This window comes from Tripterygium wilfordii, chromosome 16 (genome assembly GCF_013401445.1).
Source record: "Tripterygium wilfordii isolate XIE 37 chromosome 16, ASM1340144v1, whole genome shotgun sequence".
Lineage (NCBI taxonomy): Eukaryota > Viridiplantae > Streptophyta > Magnoliopsida > Celastrales > Celastraceae > Tripterygium > Tripterygium wilfordii.
This window is the reverse complement of record NC_052247.1, coordinates 3504253-3516401: the sequence shown is the minus strand read 5'-3', so window position 1 is coordinate 3516401 and position 12149 is coordinate 3504253. Positions and strand designations below refer to the sequence as shown.

General features: G+C 34.6%; 1 protein-coding gene across 1 annotated transcript; it reads right to left on the bottom strand.

Moving 5' to 3' along the window:
• Positions 1-9553: 9553 nt before the first annotated feature.
• On the bottom strand, positions 9554-11079 carry LOC119980679 (lipid phosphate phosphatase 2-like). The gene is made up of 7 exons (XM_038823478.1): positions 10864-11079; positions 10692-10779; positions 10495-10603; positions 10310-10404; positions 9983-10171; positions 9830-9889; positions 9554-9741 (listed from the first exon to the last, which is right to left on the bottom strand). The coding sequence occupies exons 1-7, from the start codon at positions 11077-11079 to the stop codon at positions 9554-9556; spliced, it is 945 nt and encodes a 314-aa protein (XP_038679406.1).
• Between the last annotated feature and the right edge of the window lie 1070 nt (positions 11080-12149).

Here is a 12149-nt window from a genome sequence, read left to right as displayed (position 1 = left end):
CGTAGACCCTTTTATAATAAGTCCACATGAGTAGCTAGTATGAGGCAGCCGTTTGAACATTCCTTGACACAAATAAAAGTAGGCTAAGCATCTTAGCTGCTCTTAAGCAGGCTCCTAACTAGAAGAAGCGTACAGATAAATTCCAATTTCCCTAATGATAAGCATCTTACCTGCCGATCAAAAGCTTAAAATGGATTCGTTTATCAAAAGAAAAATATAAATTGACTGGAAGCAAAATAGGACAAAACTAACAAGAGTAAAGTAATCAAGGAGTAAAAACATATCACCAAGAGCAGAAGAATCCGAGAAGATGGATTGGATAGGAGTAATGTAATTTTTGGTCATTCAAAAATATGACCCAGCTCTACTAAGTCACCTAACTTGCAAAAGTTTCAATTTGGGAATCAAAAGTTGAAAATTGTTCCAATTTACACGTATGGGCATGCAATAAACTCGATGATGCGCCATAAAATAAAAAACCTAAGAAATCTGTCCAAACAAAGAGAAATAAGCCCATGTGTGCATATGGTAACAACATTAGATTTCCAAGTTAGAACGTCTGAAAATTCAGTGACTAAATAAGTTTAGATAGTTTTAATCTTTGTTTTTAGTGACTGAATAAGTTTAGATAGGTTTAATAGTTTTTATCTTCTTTTTTTTAACTGGTTGACTCAATAACTCGGAAAATTGCAAAATCTATGCCCGAAGCCTGGACCGATAATATGGCTTTTGGACCGGGTCAAGCCCTGCCCAATAAATAAACATATCGGGTCAGCCTGATAAGAACCGAGTCGGTCCAGGTGACCGAGTCGTGTTGGGTATTTCAACCCGGTGTACACCCCCAGTCAGAATTCCTCCTATATATTCAGCTGAATAATGGTACTTATGGTATTAAATTAACCATGGCATGCAACACCGATGGTCATATTGTGGCTTTGTTTACTGCCCTGAGTTGCATATTAGGATATTAGCTCTTATCATCATCATAGTGAATTTTGATCTCTGTAATAAATTAACCTGTGCATGCTTAGCCTATATTGCTGCTCTTCCTTGTTGCTTTTTCTTTGCAATGTGCAGTCTATTCATATTGGTTACACTGTGCTTTAGCTCATAGGATAAGCGAAAAATAAAGCAATTGAAACAAGACTCCAAGATTTACGAGGTTCGGCCAATTGTGCCTACGTCCTCTGAGTTGCAGAGAGTTTTCTCTATTTCAGAGAAAGAATACAAGATAGCAGCTGCATGGTTACAACATACTTATATACCCTAACTCTACTTAACAGCTGGGCCGAAAATAACATTAAATCTCAACAAGATCGGCAACAATCTTCTCGGATTGGGTCATCAAGCCGAGTCATCGCTCACAAAACAAGCTCCATACTAAATCCCAACAAAAACATGACTCATCTATCGGTGATGACAAATTTATTTAACTTTTTAATGTGGTGTGAATTTCTATTATGTTAAATTCTCACATTGGTTTGACTTTGGTCAAGGATTACACTAGCAATGTTATTCGAGTTTTAGGCCCTAAATCCTAAACCGTAAACTTATGTAATTCGGGTTTTTGGATTGTTCTATTCTCTTCAAACTCTGGACTTGGATATTTTCTGTACGACCAATTTGGGTAAAAATATCATCCTCTTGGACAATCCATTTGGCACAATTCGTTATGACAAACAGCACACAAAATGGTGGGCCCAAAAAAAATGATAACACAATTTCCCAAAAAGAAGAGAGAAAAGTAGAACTACTTTTTTTTTTCCAAGAAAATCCTTTTCAATAGGGGTAATATAACTTTTGAACACTATCATTGAATATTCATATGTTTCAATTTGGAAATCCAAACTTGAAAATTGTTCTAATAGGCACACAAGGCACATTTATCACTGTTCGGGCAAATTCCTTATATAGATTTTTTATGTCACCTCAAAAATTTGATTGCCAGAATGTCGAAAATCTGCCCGAATATGTATATTGAAACAATTTTCAAATTTGGATTTTCAAGTTGGAACATTCGAATATTCAGTGATTCAGTTGGGCCTAGTCAACTCTTTCAATGACCAAAAATTACATTACCTCTCTTCAATAACATCAATGTCAATTTGGTGGTTGTTAGGTGAAGGAAAAAAAAAAAGCAAGTCAATTTTGTAGAGCAATTGAAACCTTGTGCATTTTTTTATTTACCTTATCATCACAACTCAAAAATACTATCTAATGTGGTCCCTATCTACATATACTTTTTTATGCGCAAGCGGAGAAAAAAAGACAAGAAACGTATATCGATTCAAAGTGACGTGAAGACTTGGGGACATGATGCCCCATTACTTCCATTGATTTGGGGACAGGACGCTCCATTACTTCCACTACTTCTATATAGTAGATTAGCTTGAACAATACTTTTCAAAATCAATCTTATGACATAAATGCAAATGGATGGATATAAAGGATTAATGATCCAGATCCTCTTGCCATGTCAGTTTCTCAGAACTCCATTTGATTTCCTTTTTTGTTTTGTTTTGTTTTGTGGATATCTCATGAATTTAATTATGATTTACTTTTGACTTAGTATATGTTACTAATTATGGAAAAATTACTAAAATTCTTACATTATAAATTATTTATGAAAGTAGATCATATTAAATAATGTAATTAATCTTTATATAGGCATATGGATTTCTATATATATCACAAAGAGAGAGAGAGAGAGAGAGAGAGATTGTGGTTATGCAATGAATATGATCTTTTAATTTTTGTTTTTCTTAGTTACATGAACTGAATTACATATTTCAATTAAAATATGATATATTCGAAGAGTAGTAATCAGAAACTTGATTTTCAATTCAAAGGTAACAATCCTCAACATTACAGAGAAGTATATAAAATAAATGACTGAATTATAGAAATCATGATTCACTAAATATACCCAATATCCTTTACACCATATATATATTTTGTCTTTCTTTCATTTCTTAACATGATAGTTTGTAATTGAACACAATTTTACTAATTAATCAAATAAAAACGTTACACCAATGCACACACAAATTGGTCCAAATACTAACGAGAGGTGACTTAGTTGGTAATCTACTGGGTTAAATATATGTGTGTCAAGGTTCGATTCCAATGAGAAGAAAATTTCTCAATGGTATTTCAAAAAAAATGGGTCCAAATAGCTTGCAAAATGAATTTTTTTTAAGGGTTCTCCAACTATTCTGCAGAAGCCACAAAAACCAACTGGGTACCTATTTCTTCAAAAGAATATCACTTTTATGTGATATATATATATATATATATATATATATATATAATATTATAAGCTAATTAAATTAGATCAAACCATGTAACATGAAATACCTAGCTTTAATGGTTTAAACGCCCTAACAAGGAAATTAAGTAGTCATATTCATGAATAATAAATTTTGAATAAACCCTTTAATCTTCTAATTGATCACACAATAGGTATACCCACAAACATTAAACATGCATGCTATATAACAAAGAAGAAGAAGAAGAAGAAGAAATTTATGAGGGCCAAGGAGGAGGGTGAAGGGGGAGAATGAGTGTGATGACAGAAGTATAGAGAGCACAAAGGATTGAGATGCCTCCAAATAAGCATATCACCATCTGTGCTCTCTATCTTCTGTCAACAAACATAGCACACCACTGCTTCTCCCCTACCCACTCATAAAATAATATCCCTACCTGAATCTCCACCGCCTGTGTGGCTTTGAGTTATAATTAGATTATCGATATAAACAGAGACTAACGATAAAAGGAAAGAGAGAAGCTATGTGGGTGTGGAAGTAAAGGGATATAGAAGGAAAGAGATAGGCTAGGGGTGACCCATTAGGAGCTGCGAATAGGATGTATTTATAGGAAATGAATGATGAGGCTAGCTACTAGCTAGGGTGGGTTACTAGTGGGTGGTTATGGGGTACTAAAGGTACGTAGAATAAAAAATCGTTGGTTTAGATGGTTAAGTTGTATGTTTCAACTTCTTAACAAATGTGTGTGGGAGATTGTAGGTTCTAATACTCATTTTGGCATGATTTGACGCTATTTTCATATTGGTTTCGGCCTAAGACTAAACCGACCCATAGTTTGTGAATATTGCATATGACCTATGAATTTACTATTAGGGTGAAATCCGATAGACTATGCTTTAAATGGGTAAATGTGTTCCTTTGTCACAAACAAAAAAAGGTACTAAAGGTACTACTATAAGCACTAGCTAGCCACATATCAGCTACTAGTACTACCACTGGCGGTTCTGGATATGTACCTTGCTTGTAACAACTTCTTCACCAAATAAAAATATCAATAGTGGGACATTAAAACCAAAAGGAAAAAAACGACGAAGAAGAAAACAAAAACCATGCATATATATATACACGCACACACCATCAAAATGAATCCCTGTAAAGACTTCCTTTTTTTTTACTATTTTTTCCTCTTGTACACAATAATTCAAAATTTCAATTAAATCAATAATACTAGGTTTCTCCTTAATTGGTGTCATGAAAATTGATGATACAATTGGATTTTTTTTTTAAACTATATATATATATATATATATATATATATATATAAATATTCAGATAAGAAGTGGTACTATATGATATTTGTACTAATGTATGATATCAATCTATATATATATATTCATTGATTTTACAGTTTTTAATGGCAGCTTTATTTGATATGGCATGTGGGTTTTTGATCTGAGCAAGAGATATTCATGATTTAATTTAATTTTCTCTTATTACAAACTCAAAACTCCCGCATGCACTGGCTGTAAAATCTCAGGTCATTCGGATATAAGTTTGTTATGATACACATTTTTGGTTTGACTTTATCCTCTCTCCAATAATATATCACCAGTTAGTGCTAGCTAGACCCTACTAATTTCACAAAAATACAATAAAAGCCCACAAAAATAAAGATACATATATGTTGACAATACATACCAGTCTTTGAAAGGTAAGCAAGGGAAGGTTGAATTCTTCAAACAAAGCTGGGAGGGGACATGCATATTCACAACCGTTCCTTTTTTAATTAGGTCCCCTACCACATGACATTCGACATCAGTGTGGATATTGCTATATCTCTTTCACTCTTTGGTAGGTATTCAGTCATTATAGATCCACTTGTGTACGGTTGGAGTTTATCTGCATGAGTTTCTTTCATGTTCTTCTGATCCGTTTTAGATCGAGTAGTTGTGGGGTTTTATAACTACTTGTAGATTCCACTTAATTAATGGGTCTGCTTTAATTTGTTGAATTACTGTGACAAAGTCTCTCATGTTGGAAAGTACTGTAGATACAAAGAGAGAGAGTGTTATCGAGGTCGAGAGTTTGATTCTAAACTGGCACAGATATTTTCAAGTGGTTTGCGTTGGGTTTCAAATCAACCAACCTATCAGACGAGTTTGCACGTGTCTAACTATCCCGAGTTTGAATTTAGTGCGCTGTCCAAAGGACAAACATGCTGTGTTTTTCTCAATTACTAAAAAAAAGTTAGTGTTCTAGCTCAGCTAGCAATCTCTAACCCTAACTTTGAAGTTTAGGAATCAGGATAGGATTTTGGGTATGTAGAACCCCATGCACTATCTATATTTTACTATGGTGTTTCAATCGTGGGCCATCATATATAACAAGCAAATAATTAATTTGATGTGTGTGCATGCATGTGCTTTCTCCATCTAAATAATGGTGCACCAAGAGATCATGTTGCTTTAGTGCACATCACATCCTCTTGTTCCCTTCAAAAATGGCTTCATTGGCTTAACAATCAAAATTCTTCATAGCACAAGAAGTGGCATTATTTCAAGCAATGAAAGTAAAAAGTGTTACAAATATATATCGGTTAGATAAAAATTAACGGTGTGATTTATAAGTTTGAGTCCAACTCCTCTCAATTATAGATAACCCTTTTAAGGATAAAATCGCATGGGAGGCTCGAATTGGACAATATCTCTATAAGTAAATTGGGACAAACCTCTCTCTCATCTCCCTTCTTGGTTCGTCCACTACAAGAAAATAGATCTATAGCAACGGTTTTAACCTCCGTTATCTATAGGCGAAATCGTTGCTAATTAATGATACCGACGGTTTTATAAGTATCGCTATGGCCTGTGTCTGTGTCGCTAATTCTCATCTCTCTCAAATTCTTAAAAATGTTATAACCTAAAAACTTGTAACAACTTTATATTACATCAAATAATTCCATTACAACTTCCCAACAAACATGGAAACTAATAAGGCATCCCTCAACAGGCGACACTCTCATATATTTCTCATATCCCTTATCCCTAGAACACCTTTAATTCCCACTACATGGGGTTGGGGCGGCGACTTTAGTGTAATGTCAAGCCGCAATTTCATTGGATCCTTTTTGCACACTTGTCAACACCCCACATCCACCCACTTGTACATTGTCTCATTGTGGGGACATGATGATCCCAAAGAAAAATATGATTGGTGGGTGGCGTTTCAAATATCTATCTTGCATTCCCAACTTAATCCACATAACATAATAATGTATGATACTATTCTTAGTGTTGACACTTTCGGTAGTGTGGGACCAATTGAGCAATGCCATATTTGGGAGAGTGGGTGTGCAAGGAGGACTTTGCTTTTTCCCCTTTTGGATAGGATATGCCCTGAATTGAGGGGATAAAGGATATTTGTGTGGACAAAATAAAAGGGTTGGGGGAACATTTGAACAAACATATATCTATCCCTCTACTTCTCTCTGTGTGTGTGTATATATATGGTCATATTAACGAGTGTCTTAAGGATAATGATTTATGATTCATCACAACGTATCACGTATGATGAATACACTCTCATCTAATTTTTTAAATTTATAATATTAATTCCAATAGAATTTTTTCAGATTGCAAAACACATTTATGTTATTTTATCCAAAACATTTCCCACATATCAAGCCCTTTGACTATATTCTATTGGAACGTGGAATCTTCACGCATTAAAGCCACTCCAACCACAAAAACAAATGTGATGGGATGTTGTTGGTGCATCTTCTTTTCTAGGCTAAACGTTATTGGATACTTTACACTCATTTAGGGGTACTATCGATCTACTATGTATTTGATGCAAATAAAGTATTTTCTTTATGCTACACTTGAAAACAAAGTTGTACCAAATATATATATAACAAAAAGGAAAATAAAGTCAATCTTCAAGTGCATGATCAACCAATTAATCTTAGGATAGATTCACTCCAATTGAGTAATTTTTCACAATTTATTTGTTGGTATGATTCTCAACTAAAAACAAGTAGTTCTTGGTTTAATAGTCGTCGTCCCTTAAAATTTCGAATAGATTGAAGGTTGGGATCCTTCCACACACTAAAAATAACTAATATTAAAATTAATATCTATATACTATATAATAAAAGTTCATTCTAAACTTTATTTTTGGGCCATATGACTCTTCTTCATCTCGTATTAATAGCCATATAATATTTCATATAATCTTAATTCTTACCATGTGGCACGTATTCATATCTTTTTATCAATAATTATCTATTATTTAAAATTTTAACAAAAGATACACAATAATAGTTCCTCCAAACTTATATATTATTAATTTAAAAAATCTAACAAAAATAATCATATTATAATCATTTCTACTGCTTAATAAGAATGATAATATATATTTTTTATTCATAAATCTTTATCAATAATTACCTATTTATTTTTTTAAATAGATTCTCAACTAAAGAACAAAACAATCAAGTAACAAGAGCTCAAAGGGGCCGCACTACTCCATGTGGGTAGCATTGATTGGATTTGGGTTGGATTTTAGTATGTTGATTTGTTTTTGGGATTTTTTTCCTCTACGGGTTGCAATCCCTTCCCTTACAAAAAGAGAAAAAAATAATAATTTTTTCGATAATCGAGAATGACCATACAATTTCGCTATGGGTCAAAACTCGAGCTATTAGATCCGTACGCGCAAAAGTTTCCCAAGTGACAACAGAATAAGTTGAGACAAAGCTCAGCGTGTGATCACAGATTTATTGCTTTCTACTCGAAAAGGAAAAAAAAAACAACATTTCTTAAGAAGTAGTAGAATACAAAATCCTCTTATCTTGATCTTCTTGGAGGTACAAAGACTGTTACAAGTGGTCCAATAGGTGGAATTTGCTGCTTCCCCATGTTTGGAAATGGAGGAGGTGGTGGACTTGGCATGGTTTTTCCACCTAATTTCCTCAGCTTCACTGTAATTCAAAACCCAATTTTAATTAATTTTATATAAACCAAAAAGAAAATAAAATAAATTAATCATCTATGTTGGAGAGTAAGTATAAACCTGCATAAACCTGTTTTGTCTGGATGGTCATCAACACAGATGCAATCAAAGCAAATAGAAGGAGAGAATGAAAGAAAGAAGATGATGTCCTTTGACCCATTTTTTTCATTACTACTTCTTCTAATTAATGTGTGTATATGTATATGTATATATATATATATATATATATATATGAATTCTCTTATACGGACTTAAAATGCACACTTGTTAAAGATGTAGATGAGTGAAATAACAAGTGAGATCCAGTGTTTTGTGTCCCACATGTTTTAAATCAACGGTAATGAATTTTAAATTATTATTTCATTTGTTTATTTGGGTAATGCTTTCTTGTGATATAAAGTCATACCTAACTCCACAATTCATCCACATTCTACTTTTTTTTTCCTAGATATAAAAATGAAGACAAAAGAGTTGGTGGTAATCACATTAAAAAAAATGGACCAATTTGACTCTTAATCTTGTAAGTTGGTATAACAGATACCCTTCACACTTATTATTATTATATATATATATATATAATCAGTGATTCTTCTTTAGTTTGTTTTTCTACCAACTTTATTTTATTCAAAGTCAATACACCCAATATTCCAAGAATACTATTTTACAGCCATTAATCTACTCCAATTTTGAAATTACTTCTTAGTCTTGGTTGTTTATTTATTTGTTATTATAGGCATTGGGCCTGAGAGAATCATTGGGAAAAAATGTATAAACAATCTCATTCAAACAAGTTAGCAATCAATTCATAAGTTTTGTAATCAAGTGTGTGTATGTGAGCTTTTCTATATATATATATATAAGCCTACAGTGGTTCTCTTATGCGGACCTTTGTAACTTAATAACTTGCAGATTTAGTCATTTTTTATATAAACGGTGAACCCCACTTGTCAATTCACTTGTTAGAACACTTAAGTTGCGGAGGTCTGCAAACTTGCATCAACCTGAGTTGAATGTATGCCTAACAAGGAAGTGATCAAAATAACATGAGCAGGAAAATGTGTCAAGGAAGATTAATGAATGCTTGAGTACTCTTGATATGTGCTTTTCTTTTCTTTTCCAATTTTTGTCATATAAATACTTGCTTCTCTGAATTCCGTACAATCTTTTCCTGGTGAAGGTAGATGGGGTTTACACACATCGTAAGCATCTCGAAAGCTCGATCAAAGACTTAATCTTCGGTTGCAGTTTAGCATCATAGATACTAATGTTCCATGCTAGACTGGGCTTGTATCTTGTGAGATGAACTTTGGATTTCCTCTGTCAATCTCACAACCTACATATGCAGTGGTGTCAGAGGTCGCGTCTGGTCTTCTCACGCGCAGAGAGTTGATTCTCGCGGTTGCAGACTGAACATCACCATTCATCTCTGCCAACATTTTGAAATATGCATGAGGTGCCCAACCTGCATTCTCAAAATTAGAAGACTCAAAAAGTCTAGCTTTTATATTAAACATCAATACTTCATAGAAAGTGGTAGGAGTTGAACATACCGTCGACATGATTTGGGAAGGGAAAGAATTGTAAATAACACAATGCTGCTACCGTTGTTCCTGCATTGAAGCAAAAACATATGATCTTTGCCATTTTGTTCAGAGAAATTTCGGTCACATTACAGATTTTATTCACCTCCAGAAAATACAAACCTATAAGAGCTCCAGCAAACACATCAGTCCAATGGTGCCAGTAGTCATCAATATGAGAAACGCCCACAAGAGCAGCACCAAGTATTGGAAGCAATACTATGCAAAGCTTGGCAACATGCCCCCTTCGATCAAATGCTCGAATTTTCCCAGCTATATACCATGACAGGAAAGTCAGACCGGCAAAGGACCCTGCATTTATGTAAATCTCTTTCACAATGAGCATGTGCATCAGCATAATCAAATAATATCCATGTATATGCTGTTATAGCCTTCTGATAATGGCAATACTTTGATAAACAGTCATCCGAAACTACTTGTCTGACTTACATGAAGTATGCCCACTCGGAAAACTTTTGTATCCCTCCTTGATAATTTCTGGGTCTCCATAACATGCTACATTACCTGTAATTTCATCAAACACCTGGACATGACCACAAACAAAGCAGATATCAAGCGAGAAGAAAATAACACAAGGGCTATATATCCTTTCCTCACAAAGACGAAAACGCATGCCATTTCCATCAGGAAAACACCTCCAAAAGAAGTTTGGTCGTGGCCTACCCACAACATCTTTGATTGCATCTGTAATAACTCCAGTGATTAGCACAGAATACAGAATACCTAAGCTTGGATGAGAATGACAATTTCAGCAAGTTACCACAAAAGTATAATTCGACTCAACCAAACGCTAAAGGGTATAGAAGCCTACCCAATATAGCATGATGCCAATCATAAACATCCAGTCTGTAATAGTAATACAGAAAAAATATAGCAATCGGCAACAGTATGGTGAAAATCTACCAAATATGATGCATAGTTAAGATATTTATAAACAAGAACCTCATAATATGAACTATGCATTTTAGATTTCAAAAGCTTACCGGAACGCTCCAAACGGGGATAGTATTATGCTTGAATGGGTATTTCAAGTCTATCATCATTTCTTCACCAACAAAGCGATGAAAAGATTCTATGAAATTCAAGATGCCCACTATTGCCAAAAGAAGTAGAAGAATTAGCCAGTCATGCATATGTATTCTTGCTACCTTGAGTCCATGAGACTTTACACTACGCGATCCCAGCAAAATGTCAGCCATTTATATAACTGTAGCCAGTTACAGGTGTTAAGACATTAGTAAGAACCAAGTGTCCCTCATTACATTCACATAATTGTCCCTCATTACATTCACATTAGAAAACATATCGATAAGGTTATGGGCCAATACCCCAAGCCCAACCCGTGGTCTAGATTTACAGGTGTAGCCATTTACGCTAGAAAACATATCGATAAGGTTATGGGCCAATACCCCAAGCCCAACCCGTGGTTGGGATTCACAGTTGTAGCCATTTACGCTACGTCTAAATGGCATATCGATAAGGTTATGGGCCAATACCCCAAGCCCAACCCGTGGTTGGGATTCACAGTTGTAGCCATTTATGCTACGTCTAAATGGCATATCGATAAGGTTATGGGCCAATACCCCAAGCCCAACCCGTGGTTGGGATTCACAGTTGTAGCCATTTACGCTACGTCTAAATGGCCGCCTGAGCTGCACACAAGCCCAGACACCTAGTTGGCTGGCTTTGATACCAAATGATAAGGTTATGGGCCAATACCCCATGTCTAACCAACAAGCCCAGCTTAGGCCCGAGCCCGAGACCCTACCCAATTATAAGCAACCTGTTGACTGAGTAAGGAAGGCATTAGTCCGCCTTATAAATCGCACTTAACTCCCACATCTAAACGATGTGGGACAAGTGCACAACACATATCAAAACGATTAAATCATTGTTCAGCAAACCAGGCCCCTCTCTGTCCAACAACTTGACAGAAGTGGAATGTAGTGTATGAAGATGAAACATTCAATCTAATATGTGAACATATATTTTGCTCCAAAGGTGATAAGAGCTAAAACCCATTTACAGATATACTTTTAACCATGGATGTTTCAAAAATTTCCTACATTTCCATTTGATTAACTAAAAATCATTCGCTTACATAGTTGTGCATAGTCATTGTAAAAAGTTTCATATTTGATAAAACCCAGTTTACAGAATATATCAAGAAGAATGACAGAACAAATAGTTGTCCACAATCTACTAAAGCATTTTTTTGGCATCCGAAATGCAACCCTAAAATTGAACAGATAACCGGGTCAAAATTAAC

What these genes read in the sequence shown, in the direction of transcription:
- LOC119980679 (XM_038823478.1), bottom strand. Translation starts at nt 11,079, where the DNA reads ATGGCTGACATTTTGCTGGGATCGCGTAGTGTAAAGTCTCATGGACTC. An exon ending in GTTTGCTGGAGCTCTTATAG is followed by an intron (nt 9,890 to 9,982) that starts GTTTGTATTTTC and finishes GCTTCAATGCAG; the next exon opens with GAACAACGGTAGCAGCATTG. An exon ending in CTTCCCAAATCATGTCGACG is followed by an intron (nt 9,742 to 9,829) that starts GTATGTTCAACT and finishes TTGAGAATGCAG; the next exon opens with GTTGGGCACCTCATGCATAT.